This window comes from Pteropus alecto, unplaced genomic scaffold, assembly GCF_000325575.1.
Source record: "Pteropus alecto unplaced genomic scaffold, ASM32557v1 scaffold155, whole genome shotgun sequence".
NCBI lineage: Eukaryota > Metazoa > Chordata > Mammalia > Chiroptera > Pteropodidae > Pteropus > Pteropus alecto.
This window is the reverse complement of record NW_006438113.1, coordinates 13,476,577-13,494,035: the sequence shown is the minus strand read 5'-3', so window position 1 is coordinate 13,494,035 and position 17,459 is coordinate 13,476,577. Positions and strand designations below refer to the sequence as shown.

The following is a 17,459-nucleotide window of genomic DNA, read 5'->3' as shown; positions in this document are numbered from 1 at the left end:
GGGCCAATCGCCGCGCCAGGACAGGAGCCTGGGCGGGAGCAGGTTGGAGGGCCCCGGCCGCGCGCCACCAAGCAGCGCGCGGGTCCTCAAGCCGCGCCCGGGAGCGGCGCGCGCAGAAAGGTGGCCCGCGCGCTCTCGTGGGCAGGATGGATCTGCTTTGTGTGCGGCTTGTAGAGGGAAAACGCTTGAGAGGGCGGGGGGTAGACGGGAACGAATGACTGAAGTTCCGGATTTTTTTCTCAAGGGAATGGAGTTGAATTAGCCAGATCTGGGTACTTTGGGAAACATGAAGATGGGAAATAGGAAACTTTTCGTGTGATGCCTTCAGGCGCCCTTTCAGGTTTTAGAGACAACAATTCTGGCTACACTCTTACTTCACCTCTCTAAACCCCGATGTTCTCTATAAAATAGGGATTGAAACATATAACTACCTGTTTCACAGGGTCATTATGAGGATTAATACAAGGGTAGCTGTTTCACAGGCTTTCATTTATGAAGGGCTCACCATATACCCTCTTCAGGCACTATGGATGAGGCCCCTGACTCAACCAGGACCGACGGAGTCAAATGCTCTCAAAAACAAAAACGTTTATTAAATATGTGGGAGTCCTGCAGAAAGAATATTTAATTCTGCCTCTGGTGACTGGGGCAGTCAGACAAGGAATACACATTTCCCCAGGTCTTGATGGATGTTATGGGTTGAATTGTGTCTCCTCAAAAAATGTGTGTTGAACTCCACAGTACCTCAGAATGAACTTATTTGGAAATAGGATCATTGCAGATATAATAAGGTCATATGGCGTAGGGTGTGACTGAGAAGAGAAGAGACATAGACACACTGAGACACACCATGTAACAATGGAGGCAGAGATTGGAGTGATGCATCTACAAGCCAAGGACCCCCAAGGATTGTGGGCAAGGACCACATGCTAGGAAGAGGCAAGGGAAGGATTCCACCTCAAAGCATCCAAAAAGGAACCAACTCTGCTGACACCTTGATTTCTGACATCTAGAACTGTGAAGGAATACATTTCTCTTGTTTTAAGCCACTCAGCTGTTACGATAACCCTGGAAAACTAATACAATGGTAGAGTGGGACTCAAAGAAAGGGAATTAGAAACATCTCCAAGGAAAGACTTTCAAAACTGAATGCCTATTATAGGCAAGGCCAGGTCTCGGAGTATACCAAAATGAATTAGACACAGACCATGCCCTCGAGAGGCTACCACTCATGAAGATGCCAGAAAAGCCATGTTTTTTGACTCCTTTCTCCAGCCTCATCACTGTATCCCTGCCACAGGTATGCCAGGTACCAGATATAAATAACGAATGGATCAGGTCTTGTCATACCCAAGCCAAGATCTTTATTACTCTGGACAAAGCAGCCCCTGCTACTTCTGTTTCACTTAAAACCAGCCTCACATTCCTGGCTGATTTCCACAAGTGAATGTCTTCTTTCTCCCCTGCTGGGCCATACACAACCTGAGATAGCCAGGACAGTGCTTCCATGCACATAGTAAGGGCCCAGTAAATATCACTGACTGATGACCCCAGCTTGGGGTATCCCAAATTCACACCTTATCTTACTCTCCCAGGAATTTCCTCCTGGATCCTCCAACTGCACACGGACAAGACTCCTCCCCAGTTCAAATGCCACCTCTTCTATTCTTAGTGTGTTTGCTTCTCCAGGACACTTACTTCATCATGCCTATTATTATGCCATCTCTGCACAAGTCTTTTCTCCCCAAACTTCCTGATTTCAAATAGACCAGAACCTGACACATGGTAAGTGCCTATATAAGTCAGCACTTTTATTTCTGCATAATAAAACACCCCAAAACTTACAAGTGGCTTAAAACAACAATTATTTAGTTCATGATTTTATGGATCAGCATTTTAGGTTGGGTCCAGTTGGGCAGTTCTTCTGGTCTCAGCTGGACTATTTCATGTATCTGGGGTCAGTGGCTAGGCAGCCAGAGGCCTCTGCTTTGGGGAGTGGGGGAGGTGGTAACTAGCCATTGACTGAGGTGACTGGGCCACCAGAAGTCTAGCCTAGCTGACTCACATGGAGCTGCAGGGTTCTAAGAGCAAGAGTGAAATCAGGCAAGGTCTCTCGAGGTCTAGGCCCGAAACTGGCACTACGTTACTTCCATAGTTGTATTGACCAAACCATGTCACAAGTCCAACCCAGGGCCAAGGGTGGGGAAATAGACTCTATCTTCTGATGGCAGGAACAGCAAAGTCACACTGCAAGGGACATGGATCCAAGGGACATGGATCCAAGGATGGGTAGAGAACTGCAGCTCATTTTGCAATCTACTGCAGTGCCCAATAAATATTGCTGCAATACCTAGCACATAATGGGTGCTCAGCAAATGTTTACAGGTCTCATTGACTACAACCAACTGGCAAAATTTTATCTCTCACTCACAAAATATCCATTGCCACCTTCAGTTTCCGAATAACAAAGGAGGGGCTCAGAAAGATAGGGCTGTGCAAAAGTCTTCTCAGTAAAGTTCAGCTGGCCCCAAGCAGTCTCCTCCAGAGAGATCCAGAGCAGTTTTGGAGGCCTGGGCCCCGTAGGACCTTGGTCCAAGCCTGGTCATCTGAGCTGAAAGCCATATACCCTTCATCTACAAACAGAGAGCGGCTCAGATGTTTGCCAGGGCTTGAATGCAGCCCCTGTTGATGGCTGAAAACTTATAAACTGCCTATCAGTTAGGAAACCTCTTGTGCAATGACAAAATTGTTATCTGCTGTTTCCAGGAGGGTTGACCCCTTGCTGAGGATAAATTCTCAGGGCACTTGCGGAAGGGACACTATCCTATGAACCGTTCCAGTAGCTCAACTCTGATGAATGACAGCCCTGATGGGGACCACTTCCCATCTAAAAATTACTAGACTCAATATCACGACTGGTGTACTTATATAGAGGGAAAATTTGGACACAAAAATGCATAAAGGGAAGATAACATAAAGAGACACAGGGAGAAGAGGGTCATCTACAAGCCAAGGATTGAAGCTTGGAACAGATCCCCTCTCTCTCAGACCTCGGAAGGAACTAACCCTATTGATACCTTGATTTTGAACTTCCAGCCTCTAGAACTATGAGACAGTAAATTTCTGTTGATAAGCCACCCAGTTTGTGGTATTTGGTTATAGAAGCCCTAGAAAACTAATACAATGTCTTAAATCTTTCCTTTTCCATTCTCTTCTTCTCATATTTGTTCTTATCATACACCCCTTGAAGGAAAAGTATATTTAGGTAGAAACAAAACATGAAGTCTCATTGACATGTGTGAGTCAAACCATATCCATCATCCTGAGTCCTACACCTAGGGTTTTGCTAAAACTGATTTACCAATGGCCAGAACCTCGAAATTACTCCAAATCACTGTCATCTTCAGCAGAAGAGCAGTTCACTCAGTCCCTCTTCCAGAAGAAATTTCAGCCTAGTGAGAGGTACCCATCATGAGCCCCTATCCAAATACTGCAGGGTTTGCAAAGACAAGCAAGAAATAGTCAGTACCCTCAAGACCCTTGCATTTTGCTATGGAAAATAAGACTCAAACAAAAAGTGACTTTAATAAAGTGTTTCATGAGCTTCAGCCATTGCCACCTCCTTCCAGATATGTGCTATATCTGAGCCCCACCCAGTGGTGAGGTTGAGTCACTTACACAGGCTCATAGAGTTCATTTGCAGATCTTTTCCCAACTCTACATTCAGTAGAGTCACCTTGGTTATTAGAAATAGCCATGGTGGGAGAACTTACACCACGGAACTCAGCACACACTACAAATCAGGACTTTTTTTTCTTGGAGAGACAGTTTACTAGCACACTATACTATTATTTACTTTTCTCTTTAAATTGACTCATTTTTTAACTTAAAAGTGTTTCTCTTAAAAGAAAACTTCACGTCATTACTACAAATGGAAACTAGTATCACTTGCTATAGATAAAAAAGTAACCTTAAAAATAAATACAGTCTACAGCCATGCCACCCTGAACATGCCCGATCTTGTCTGATCTCGGAAGCTGAGTAGGGTCAGGCTTGGTTAGTACTTGGATGGGAGACCACCTAGAAAGACCGGGTGCTGTAGGTGTGTGTGTGTGGTGCAGGGGAGGGAGATAAACAAACAAACAAACAAACAAATACAGTAAGTCAATTATTACATTTTTCTATCTCAATAAAACTAGAAAAGAATTAAAAATATAATGGAAATGAAACAATGTCATTAAATTCTAGCAAATTACTGTTGCTTGCTAAAGGCCTGTTCCCGGAGCTATTCTCTTTGTTACAAAAGACGTCTAGTAAATGTGAATAAAATGGTAAAGACACACCAGCACCTCGGGTGGGTCATTCAAAAGTAATTGACGGAAATTTGAAAAGGGAATCTCTCTCTCACATCAGTGCTCCTGGACCACCAGGAATCCAGCTTCCAACTTGGGAAAGCCCATCAAATTGCAACAAAAAGAAATATAGGTTGGGCAGTACCAAGTAAAGTTTCAAAGATAGATTACTTCCAATTTGCCCACCGCCACCACCAAAAAAAATGATACTTGAATAAATTTTAAAAGATGGGTTAAATTTCAATAGGTATAGAAGGCCAAGAAAAGGGTGAAAGTAGAAAAGGAATAGGGAAAGGGAGACCATTCCCAGAGGACAATGGCTCAGCTTGAGCAAAGGCTTAGAAGCCGGAAAGCATACAGCATTCCTGGGAATACAAGTGTTCACCTTTGGCTGAGGCTTGGGGGATAAGGAAGCAGTGGGAATGAGATGAAAAGGTATATTGAGCTGATTGTGAGAGCCTTCTCTGCCAGAATGACAAGGTGATATTTGACTTGCAAGGTGTTTCAGTTAGTTTTTGTTTTACAATAAACCGCCCTGAAATTTAGTGCCTTATAACAACAAATGTGTATTATTCCTCACAATTCTGTAGGTCAGCTGGGCAGTTCTGGTCTGAGCTGGCTTGGCTGATCCCGGCAATCAGGTTGGCACCTGGCTGGGGCTGGATGGTCTAGGACAGCCTCGCTCGTGTCTGGCAGTAGGCAAACTGTTGGTTTAGGGGCCTCAGAGGGGACAGACTGAGGCCTTTTCTCCAGGTGGTCTCTCATCACCCAGGAGTCCAGCCCAGGCTAAAAAAGCAAAACTCAAAGCAAAAGCACTTTTCAAGCCTCTGCTAGTGGCACAAATTTTCTCTTACCCCATTAGCCATAAGATGGCCAAGCCTAGAGTAAATATGAAAGGGCCACCAAGGGTGTGAACACAGGAAGGAGTAAACATATTGGGACCATAACTGCAACGATCTCCCAGAGGTAATGGAGAGTTTTGAAAACTTTTCAGCAGGGAGTAATGTGATTAGAGAAACACTCCCGGAGGAAGGAATGAAGCATATGATGATTTGGAGGAATAATAATAATAATAGTTTATACCTAAAATAACTATCACTTTTTCCACCAGACACTTCACATTATCTATTCAATCTTTTCTCTCTCTCTCTCTCTCTCTCTCTCTCTCTCTCACACACACACACACACACACACACACACACACCTCTGTTAACAGTCCCACTTAAAGATAGGGAAACTAAGGCATAAAGAAGGTAAAGAGCTTGTCGCAGTTCACACAGCTACTAAATGGTAGAACTGGAATTCAATCTCAGGTGGCCTAACTCCATGGCTTGCAAATATAATTACTAAGCTACGGAAGGACCCACAGGAAAGTCCTTCAGTAGTCTTTGTGAGGAAGATAAGTGCCTGGCTTAAGGTAGTTGTAGAAGGGACAGAAAAAAGACAGATTCAAGAGATACCTCTAAGACAGACTCTGCAGGACTTGGAAATTGATGTAATGGGAGATAAAAATGTGAGTGAGGTGTGGGGCAGGGGGACTTGGTTGTGTGGGACTAAGCTAGCAGGAGGACATGCTGGTGTGGGGATAAATAAAGAGGAGGAGGGTTTAGGATATGTTGGGAATGATGTTAAGGGGACATTCATTTGGAGCTATCCCACAAATTCTTGGAATTAGAGGTCTGAAGATCCAGTGAGAAACCAGAGCTGGAGCTCAAGGCTGTGATTTTATAGATCAGAGGCTCTGTTTGAAAACATGCAAGAAGAAGAAGACAAAGAAAGATGAAAGAAAAAAGAAGAAGGGTTGGGGAGGGAGAAATGGAGGGAGGAAAGAGAAACTGGCAAGGTCTGAGGTGGGAGACTCAAGGGGTATCTGAAGGTGAGACCTGGGGGTGAGAGAGAAGTCAGCTGGGCAAGGATGGCAGGGCAGGCTTGGCTCAGGAAGGCAGGGGCCTAGAGACCCTCAGTGGTAGATTTGGGCAGCAGAGCCAGATGCTGCTGGAAGGTGAGGAGGGGAACGACTGAGAAGGGTTGTTGGGTTTGGTGATTTCAAAGTTGTTCATCAGCAGGGCTAGGGCCAGAACCAGATGACGACAACATAACAACAATAACGATACATAGTTAGTATGTGTCAAGCACTGTTACTCATTCAATCCTCACAACAGCCCTTGTCATCATAACCAACCCCCACCCCTTTCTGGATGTGAAAATCCCTTTGGGTCCTCCTGTGAACCCTGTGTTTTCCCCTTAAGGACTCCCCTATCAAGATATCTCAGTGCTCAGCACAAAGGTGGATCTCAGCCTGAGGGAACCGCTCATTTGCGTCTACTGCCTTTGAACAGCCTGAACACCCTCTCCAAAAAATACATGCATCCTATTAAATTTCTAGATCTTCAAAAGACACTAAAAGCTCTTTGAAGGCAATGACTAGGTCTTATTCATCTTCAAATCTCCCTTTGATGCCCAGCACAGGACTTGCATCTAGAACCAGGTCAGGATTTTTCAATTTATAGGTTATTACCCATTAGCAGGTGGAGAAGTCAATTTAGTAACTGTATTAATTATCTATTGCTGCATAACAAATTACTCAAAACTCAGTGGCTAAAAACAACAACACTTATGGTTTCTATGGGTCAAGAACTTGGGCGTGGCTTATCTGGGTCCCATAATTCTGAGTCTTTCGAGATGTAGCTGGGAAGAATCCTCTTCCTACTTCACTCATATGGTTGCTAGCGGGATTCAGTTCTCCTGGGCTATTGGACTAAGACCTCAAGTCCTCACAAGGACTTGTTGGCAGGAGGCTCCCTCGGTTCTTTGCCATGTGGATCTTTCCATAGAGCTTCCCTCAACATGGCAGCTTGCTTCACCTGAGCGAGCAGGCAAGAGTGCAGGAAGGGACGAAGAGACACAGAAGAGACCAGTGTCCAGAAATGCAAGGGAAGAGAAAGGGTCAAGAAAAAGAGAACAGACAGATGAGCACCTAAAAGTTGTTCACTGGATGGAACATTAAAGCAGCTTCTGTGCAATGGAGGCCAACTAAAGTGATTGAAAAGTAAATGAATGAGAATGAGAGATTGATCAGCAAGTGTAAACAACTCCTTCAGGAAGCATGATAACCCTATGTTTTAATCTGCTCAGGCCACCACAACAAACTGCCATAGACTGGGGAGCTTAAACAACAGAAATTTATTTGCTCATAGTTCTAGAGGCTGGGAAGTTCAAGATGAAGGTCCTGGCCGATTTGCTTTCTGGTAAGGTCTTTCCTCCTGGCATGCAGATGGCTACATTCTCACCATGTCCTCACATGGTGGAGAGAGAGCTTTAGCATCTCTTCCTCTTATAAAGGCACCAGCCCTATGGGATGACCTCTTTTAACCTTAATAACCTCCTTATAGTCCCATCTCCACATATAGTCACATTGGGGGTTAGGGACTTAACACATGAATTTTGGAGGTATACAATTCAGTACCTCACACCCACATACTCACCTTTTGATTACAGGGGCAAGTTATCTGGCATTTTGTGGGCCTTACTGAAACTGCCAAGCTGGAGCTCTCTCCACCTTCCCACATCCCTACCTTCTTCCCTTTCATTTTCCCTCCTCTGACCAGGAAGGTAGAAACTCACAGACAGGATATTGTTAAGAAAGTTGCCTGGCCATCAAAATACGAGAAGTTCTTCTAGAAGGAGGAAGGAGTTGAGCTTCTCTTTCCAAAAGAAACACACTCATGCCAAGAGCTGGGCTGGCCCACTGTGACTACTGTATAGACACAGATGGTCCCATCAAGGATGGCCCCCAAATACACCTTTGGCTTCAGTTGTCTGGATATGTCACAATAAATGTGAGTTTTTAAGCCTGTAATATTCACACTCCATCAAGTCATTTTAGCCTCTAACTGCTGAACAATCCAGCCCCTGTCTATCTCTGCGTTCCTCCTAACTCTGAATGTCCTACCAGTCATTCATTTATGCAGCAGATACTTACTGAGCACCTACGTGTGCCAGGCACTGTGCTAGTCCCTGAGGAGAAACAGAGCCCATGACAAGCTGCTTTCATGGCACTTAATAGTCTAACGGAGGGGCGGATGTTAATTAAATTATCATACAATTATGACTATACAGGTTGTGTGGAGGTGAGTCACATAATGGCATGAGAGCCTCTAATGAGAAAATTGGTCCTTGGCAGAGAGGGTAGGGAATGCTGCCCCAAGAAAATTCATTTGAATAGAATGGGAATGATAAGGGATGAAGAGTCAACTAGGTGGATATTAGGAAATATAGTAGTTTTCTATGATGTATATAGAAAATAGTAACAAATTTACAGGTTTTTGTTTTTTAAACAACAAACTTAGCGACTTAAAATAATACCTTTATTGTCTCACAGTTTTCATGGGTCAGGGGTCCGGCACGACTTAGCAGGGTGCTATACAAGGGTGCAACCAAGGTGTGAGGCAGGGCTACACTCTCCCAAGAAGGCCTGACTAGGCAACTGGGGAAGAGTTCACTTCCAGGCTCACTCAGGTTTGTGAGAGAGTTCATTTCCTTGTGACTGCAGGACTCATGAAAGCTTGCTTTTCAAAGCCAGAAGGAGGGAGAGAGGGAAGAAAATGAGAGAAGGAGAGATGGAGAAAGAGAGAGAGACACAGAGAGAGAGAGAGAGGGAGAGGGACTCTGCCTTGAGTGAGTCTGTTGTTAGTAAGATGGAGTCTTACCTAACATAATCCCAGGAGCGACATTCTGTCATGTTTGCCATATTCTATTGGTTAGAAGCAAGTCACAGTTCCCACCTATACTGAAAGATGTGAACACTGGAAGTAAAGATCATGGGGGGGCGGGAGTTGTCACCTTAATGTCAAGTCACCACAGAGAACAACCAGGCGAAGGGACCAGCATGTGCAAAGTCCTTGTGATGGGAAGGAACATGGTACACTGGAGGAACAGGAGCATAGAAAGTGAGAGAAGAAAGGTAGGAGATGAGTCCAGAGCAGGGAGGGCCTTATTCAAGATTCTGGGAGTAATGAGGAGCCATGGAAGACAGGGTGGTGACAGAATCCAATACACACCACCAGTCATTGCTACCCCAGGGCTTCTGAGCCTAATTCAGTGTGGATAGATGAATAAACCCATCCAAACCCAGGCAAAGAACTGGATGCAAGGAGTTGTCACAAAGGCAAGGTGAATCCCATGGCTAGGTGGAAGCTCCACAAGGTCTGCCCTGGTTCACCCCTTAATCTAGACCCAGGGCCACATGAGGAGCTGAGTAAATAGTTCTGAATGAATTGGTGGAGAGAAAGAGGCCAGGTAGCTTGTTCAGAGCCTGCACAGAGAATGGGATTTCCAGCAATTGAGTCAGAGTCTTCTACCCTGAAGCCAATAGGGCTCACTCAGTCATCTTAAAAGGATTCCCTTTGAAAACCTGCAGCTCCACCCAAGAGTGGGTAGAAGCTCCCCAGGGGCACAGGGCCTCAACTTGGTGAGCACCCACCCAGGGCTCCCAGGCTCTGGAGACTGTGTGCCTTACCTCTGGGTTATGGCTGGCACAGGGCACAGTACACCACTCACTGTTTGGATGACAGTGTATTTCCATTTCAAAAGTGCTCTCTCTGGTTGGAGCTCAAGCTCTCAAAACCAGCACAGACCACCTAATGTGTCGTGACATTAAGCGTTCTGCCCAGTTTTTACCTTGCAGGCCAAGGGTAATAGAGGGAAGGTTGTACCATGAAGAATAGTGTACTAAATATGGGGATGGAGAGAGAGAAAGGAACTATGGTGTTGAATTGTAGTAAACAGGCAGACAATAAATTGGCTTCAATGGAGGACTTTATTATGTCTAAATAACTTGGAAAAAACCATACCCCATTTTCTGAAATCTGCAACTGCAGGCTTTTGTTGGCATCACCTGACAAGACTTCCAAAGGAGGAAATATTGAGCCTGAAGTACGTCCCCTCTGGCACACATGCTATTTTCCTGCCTGCCCCTCTTCTCCCAGCCTCATGGCCCCTGGCATTCTCTTGGATCTGACTGGTGCCTAACCACCATTCCCATTAGCCAGACCTTGGCTGGGCCTGACATTTAGTCTTCAGAAGAGCACTGTGATTGAAAGTTTCCTCCTCTTATTTTTCAGATGAAGGAACAGGTTCAGAGCTCATGAACATACAGCAGGCAGGTGGGAAAGCTAACATTTGAACCAAGTCTGATGTCAAAGCCTGTGCACAGTGGACTGTTCCCAACCATAGTGAGAAGCTAGAGAAATTCTAGAGTTATAGCAGGTGCCCTTGGGCAAGCTAGCTCCTGTGAGGCTGCTTCCTTATCCGTAAATAGTCATAATAATACCTACCTTTTCATGTCAGTTGGGTGTACTGGAGATAAGATCTCTAGAAGGCCCAGTACACTACCTGACTCAGCCTAGATACATACAAAAGTTATCTATAATTATCATCGCTTTTGAACATATTCTGTTTCTTGTGTTTCAGGAGCTCAGGAAATGGATGCTGCTCATCCTCCAATGAATTCAACAGATGTGATGATAAAGAGTGGGTGCCCATGGGGCGCCTTGCCCTCTTTATAACGCAGAAGGCCAGCAGGTACAGGGGAAAGTGCATAGGATGGCCAGCCAGAAACCTGAGCACTAGTCCCAGCTCTATGGGTCCTGGTTGTACAACCTCATAGAAGTCATAACCTCTTTGAACCTCAGTTTCTTTACTTGTAGAATATAGATAAGAATAATATGCAGCTTGCCTCCATCACAGGGCTGTGGCTCAGCTTAAGTGAGATAATGGTCTGAAAGTGCTTTGTAAAGCAGAAAATTGTTATCAAAGGTAAGGGACTATTATTCTTATGATAGAGATCTAGGGTGGGTGGCTTCATTATAGAGGGTGGGGAGCAGTCTCCCTCTGCCCCTGGGAAAGACAGAACCAGAGGGACCAGAGCACCAGGTGGGTACAGAGGAGTTGGAAGGAATGAGTTTTGGGAAGCCAGAGTGAGAAAATAGTGGAATAACAGACTACAGAAAGAACACATGTGGGTTGAGGACACCTAGGCTACTTTCATTTTTAAAAACTCAAGTTGTACTAATAAATGTTAAACATTTCAAGAAAGGACTGCCCAAATGTGGTATAGTTTACATATTCAATCCCAGTAGTACATCAGGTATGGATCTAGGGGCACTGTATCTGTGGGGTCACAGCTGCATCAGCAGCTTCCCAGTCCCCAGTGATCTTGACAGACTCATTCAGAAGTAAGACCCTGCTCCCAGTTCCAACATGTGGGTTTTTTCCTCACCACCAAGCAAGTCTTTAGTACCAGTTGGGTGTTCTACAGTCAACTCAATTCTGACATTAACTTCTTGGAGATAGTGTTAGATCCCACAGGTTAAGGGCTCAGTCCCACAAGACTGCCCCCCCAACTTCAGACGCAGACACCAATCACAAGCCCAAGTTGTTACCTATGCTTCTGACTGACTGGCTACAGATTGGATGTTGCAACAACCCCCTTCTTGGGTTTGATTAATGTCATAGAGAAACTCACAGAACTCAAAACATTCTACTTACTAGATTACCAATTTATAAAAGAGTATAACTCAGGAACCACCAGATGGAGGAGGCGCATAGGGCAAGGTATGGAAAAAGGGTGTAGAGCTTTCATGTTCTTTCTGGGTGTGCCACTCTCCCCAAATCTCCACGTGTTCACCATCCTGGAAGCGCTCCAAACCCCGCCCCTAAGTCCTTTTGGGGTTTTTATGAAAGCTTCATCACAAAGGCATGATTGATTAAGCCATTGGCCACTGGTGACTGAATTCAATCTCCAGTCCCTTTCCCCTCCCCAGAGGTCAGGAGGGTAAGACTGAAAGTTCCAACCTTCCAATCACACGGTTGGTTTGACTCTCTGAATAGTGAAGTAGTAGCTGTTCTACTTGGGCTAAACACTTAGCCGCAACTTCCTCACTTGCAAAATGGGGATGATGGTAGCTATGCTGACAGTACCCATGATTATCTTTTCAATTCCATCTTGAACATGCTGTGGGCAGCAGCAATGCTGCCCAGAGCAACGGTTCTCATAGTGTGGTCTGGGGAACCCTGGAAATCCCTGAGACCCTGTCCAGGGACCTATGCAGTTCCCTCGTTTTCAACCACATACCTGTATGAATCTGGGTTTTCTTCATATACTTGAATCAAAACACAATGGATTGAATGAAGAAACAGATGTAAGGCTCCAGCTGTCTTCCACTAAGCAGACATTAAAATGTTTGCAAAAATGTAGATATTTGAGTATATACAGCTTCAAGAATACCAAAAGTTATAATTTCGAGAAGCTTCTTGTACTTTTGAGAAATGAGCATCTGGGCTCCAGTCAATGTAAAAAACATAGGGTTTGAGGTTCCTTCTGAAACAGGGCCAGCTAATTTAGCCCCTCCCACAAGCTGAGGGTTTGTTATATCTCTGTTTCTTGAGTATCCCTCTCACTAAGACAGACTACAGCAAGCAGAAGCTGGAAAAAAACAAAAACAAAAACAAAAAACAACGAGAGAGAGAGAGAGAGAAAGAGAGAGGGAGCGCGCGCACGCACAAAGGAGAGAGAGAGAAAGAGAGAGAGAGGGAGGGAGGGAGCGCACACGCACAAAGAAAAAGAAAACAAAAGCTGCCAATTATGGAAGAAGCAAGGGATTCTGAACTGAAGAGCTTTTTGGTTCAGAAATATATTGATCATCCTTGGCTTCTCCTCTATCATGGCTGTGATCGCTTTGATAGCTGTGGGGCTGACCCGGAACAAACCATTGCCAGAAAATGTTAAGTATGAGACTGTGCTGGAAGCAGAACGACACAGGGTTGGTGAATCAGAAGAGTGCAAAGTAAAAGGTCTTGGAATCTCAAAATGTGCTCAAAAAATATTTGAAATAGGTATTTATCTGACTATGTATGTGGGAAAAAAACAGAGAAGTGATTCCAAAGTCCTAGCACCAAGAGACACTTATTTATCTGGGAGTCATGGCAGGCAAGCAGTTGCTTAGCACAGAAAATAAATGGTTGGCAGACAAGGTCCTGACACCAAGCCTCAGCAACTACTTTAACTTCCACGGTACCAGAATCATCACTGGCAAAGAGAAAGGCACCTATGGTTGGATTACTGTCAATTATCTGCTGGGAAAATTCACTAAGAAATTGAGGTGGCTCGACTTAATGCCAAATGAAAACAATAGTCAGGAAACTCATGCTGCTTTAGACCTTGGGGGAGCCTCTATGCAAATTACTGTTGTGCCCCCAAATTAGACTATTGAGTCTCCACAGAACGATTTGTACTTTCATCCGTATGGCAAGGACCACGCTGTACACACACATAGCCTCTTGTGTTACGGGAAGGATCAAGCACTCTTGCAGAAACTGGTCAAGGATATTCGGGGCACAAACACAACCCTCAGGGACCCGTGTTTTAACTGTACATATAACAGGGTAATGAATGTAAGTGACCTGCAAGACAGCCCCTGCACCAGGAAATTTGACAAGATTCTTCCATTCTGTTAGTTGCAAATCCAAGGCATTGGAAGCGTTCAATGATGCCGGGAAAGCATCTTTAAACTCATCAACATCAATAACTGTGCTTACTCCCACTGCTCCTTCAATAGGATTTTCTTGCTGCCACTCCAAGGAATAATAAGCATTCACAACTTACTATTATGTGATGAAATTTTTAAACCTTCCATCAGAGGAACCCCTCTCTTAGGAAAAGGTGATTGACATCGTGGAAAAGTTCTGCTTTCAGCCCTGGAAAGAGCTAAAGATATATTTTGGTGAACTGAAAAAGTACCTGAGTGAATACTGCTTTTCCAGAACCTACATTACCTCTCTCCTTCAGAGGGGCTGTTTCTTGAGTACCCCTGTCACTTCACACCTAATTCCTGAACGAATATTCATTTCGTGGGCAAGATCCAGAGCAGCAACATGGGATGGACTTTAGGCTACTTTAGGCTGAACCTGACTAACTTGATCTCAGCTGAGCAGCCATTGTCTAGACCTCTCTCCTACTCCACTTATATCTTCCTCATGGTCCTCGTCTCCTTTATCCTGGTCACAGTGGCCATCATAGGTTTTCTTATCTTTCACAAGCCATCACATTTCTGGAAAGAAATAGTATAGCAGGAGCAGCTGAAATCTGCTTGCTGGAATGAGAAAAAAAACTTGCCCAGGGAGCCCTTTCCTCTACAGTGGTGTACAAGGTCATCCGTCCTTGCTCACCAACACCAGTCTTGATCAGTATGAAGTTTCCTTGGCTTTGCTGAAGTCTTTCCTTGGGAGGTATTCAGTCCTGCCTCAAGGACTTCCTGGCAGATGTTGTCTCTTTCGTGTTTTTCCCAACTCTCTCTTTTGTCCTCTGTGTCTTAAAAACCTGCCACGTTTCATGATCTTTGCTTTATAAAAGAACAACATTGGCTTTGTCCAGAAGAACGGAGTCCTGAGTCCTATGCTGAGAAGTTGTACTGGCTAAAAGAAGACTCTCAGCTGTCCTCTTACAGACCCTTTTTGTCTCCTTTCCTATTCATTAAGAAAGCCATACAATGCCTTTGGAGAGGGCAGACACACATCCCATTGCCAGCCTGCCCTTTGCATGGGAGAATTTTCTATACTAAGCAAATATGTTCTAAGTCCAAAGAGTTTTGCAAGGGAGTTTATGTGCTTGTGTAATTAATACAATACTTAATCTAATCCCAAATAGGGATGTAGATGAGTCACATATCCCTGGGTGCTGCCAAAGAGCTACAGAGTGGAACACCCAGACTGGAGATTTTTAAAAAGCTGATGTACATATATGCATTCAGGTATAAAGGCATACTAAAGGTAAATGTATTCATGTCAGTTTTGGAAAAATGCATCCTCCACTGCATTTATTGGAGTTTTGCTTTTATTTTAGTAAAATACATCTAACATAAAATATAAAATTCACCATTTTAACATGTACATTTCAGTCGCATTTAGTGCATTCACAATGTTGTGCAACCATTACCATTATCTAATTCCAGAATATTTTCATCACTAAGAAATTGGCTGGAGACAAGACCATTCCTGGGTAGGCTCAAACCACCAATCTAATAGCCAAATATGCTAACCAATTGCACCACAAAGATGCTATTGAGTTTTAAAGCCATGCTGTATCTTATGATTCCAGGGTTTACTTTAATAAAAGAGCTACATTAGTGTAGAGTGGCATGTATTTTCACTGTCATGGTATTTACACATCGAATATGTCAGGAACCAGATCCGAAAGTGTTGAAGTTACCTCTGTTACAAAAATATGGGGCTCTATTTACTTATTCCAGGGAATAATTTGCAGCTATAGACCTTGTCATGGAAATATGAAGAGGCCCTGTACCTCCTTCCATTAAGAATTGCTGTATGAGTTACCTGTTGAGCAGGATGGAGTGATGTGTTATTCTTCCCCTGCCCAGGCTCTCCATCTCAAGATCTGGGAACTGACTGTTGGGTTGATCCAGGGCAGAGGTAGAGGAGAGGAGAAGAAGTTCTCCCACAAACTGAAAGCCAAATATCCTTACATCTTTTGAAAAATTAAGTCATTTTTGACAATATCCAAGTGGATATAAGTTCAATAATGCTGCAGACAGGAACATTTTCTTTTCTGATACAACTGAACATGTACCTTGATTAGGAATGAGAAGGCAAATTAGGACATGCTTAAATTCTTCTTAATGGTAGCTGGTTATATTGTTATAGCTAGTATTTATTGAGCATTCGTTCTGTACTATGCTCTGTACCCTAGTGCGTTACATTCATTTTCTCATTTAATCCTCACAAAAATCTTAAGGTAGGTAGCGCCATTCCATAGAAACAGAAATAGGCTCAGAGAGGTTAAGTCACTTGTTCAAATGACTGACTTAAAGCCTGGCATGCACTTAACCATTATTTTCTCTCCCAAATATACTACTGGACTGTCTCCTTATAAATTCTAAACACACACTTAATCTGCATGAATACAGCGCTTATGGGCATGGTGTAAAGGGAAGCAGACAAATAACCTATTTCCTGGTGGACTTGTGATTTAATATTGCTTTATGGACACAAAGGCTGTCGTGGCAACACTGATACTCCGTTCATGTACTTTGCATGGTAACATGTGTGGTGTACAGTGCTAATCGATGATTCCCATACTTCTGGCTTCTTAATTATATACTGCTTGTTCACTGCACAGCAGTTCAACATCAAATAAATAGTAGTTGATGATGATGATGAAAATAAAAAGTCATGTAAGTAGGAAAAAAGTTTGCAAAAATGTAAAACAATGCCACTGTTCTAATTTTTTGAAATATAAATTTAAGAATACATTAACATGTAATGACATTATTTTATGAATTCATGAACATTTAAAAATTAATTTTAGTACAGTAATTGTCAATAGATATAATCCACATAAACAAAAGCTCTTTGCGGTGCTCAGCAATTTTTAAGAACGTAAACTTGGAGACCAGACTTTGAGACCGACCTAGATTTTTCAGGTACCTCGTGGTCCTAACCTTCCCCTGTGCTTCAGTTTCTTTATCTCTAACTCTGTACTCATCTTTGTGACGTAGGTAGCTATTAATCTCTTTCTTTTCCTGTTTATTTATTGCATTACGGTGCATATAGGGACTGTCTCCAGAAGGATACACAATAAACTGGTACCAACGGTTCCCCCTGGAAAGGGGAATTGGGAAACTGAGAGACAGTGGCACTGTAAACCTTTCTGCTCTGATTTTTTTTTTTAATACATCTCGCATGCATTGCCTATATTTAATAGAGTAATTAAAAGTAAAACTACACTTTTGCTTAGATGGTTAGGAAGCAGAAGTTGCCTCAAGTAAAGTAGTCTTGACTGACAATTAAAAAAAAAAAAACCGCTAAAGTTTTCCGTGCCTACCTTCGAGGAGATCACAACCACTTCGCGCAAATCGCTTCCAGCTCCCCTCCGGCCTGTGGGGGTTAAGTCCCGCTCCGCCCGCTGCCCCGCCCCCTCACCCCTTGGCCCCGCCCGTGTAACGTCACTTCCGGCAGCCCTGCTTCCCCGAACTCCCTCTGGCTCCCGCCTTCTCCCGCTTCCGGTCGTCGTCGTCGCCGCTGCTGCCGCTG

At 43.9% G+C, this 17,459-nt stretch overlaps 1 protein-coding gene and 2 pseudogenes across 1 annotated transcript in view; all 3 read left to right on the top strand.

Annotated features, from left to right (window-relative positions):
• The first annotated feature begins 3,986 nt into the window (after positions 1-3,986).
• Positions 3,987-4,105, top strand: LOC112482732 (annotated as a pseudogene).
• Positions 4,106-12,982: 8,877 nt separating this feature from the next.
• LOC102897774 lies at positions 12,983-15,246 on the top strand (annotated as a pseudogene).
• A 1,917-nt stretch (positions 15,247-17,163) lies between these two features.
• Positions 17,164-17,459, top strand: part of EIF4EBP2 (eukaryotic translation initiation factor 4E binding protein 2) — a 20,965-nt gene continuing 20,669 nt past the window's right edge. Inside the window, exon 1 of the mRNA XM_006915636.2 lies at positions 17,164-17,190. Coding sequence (XP_006915698.1) covers positions 17,164-17,190 — 27 coding nt within the window. The remainder of the gene's footprint in view (positions 17,191-17,459) is intronic.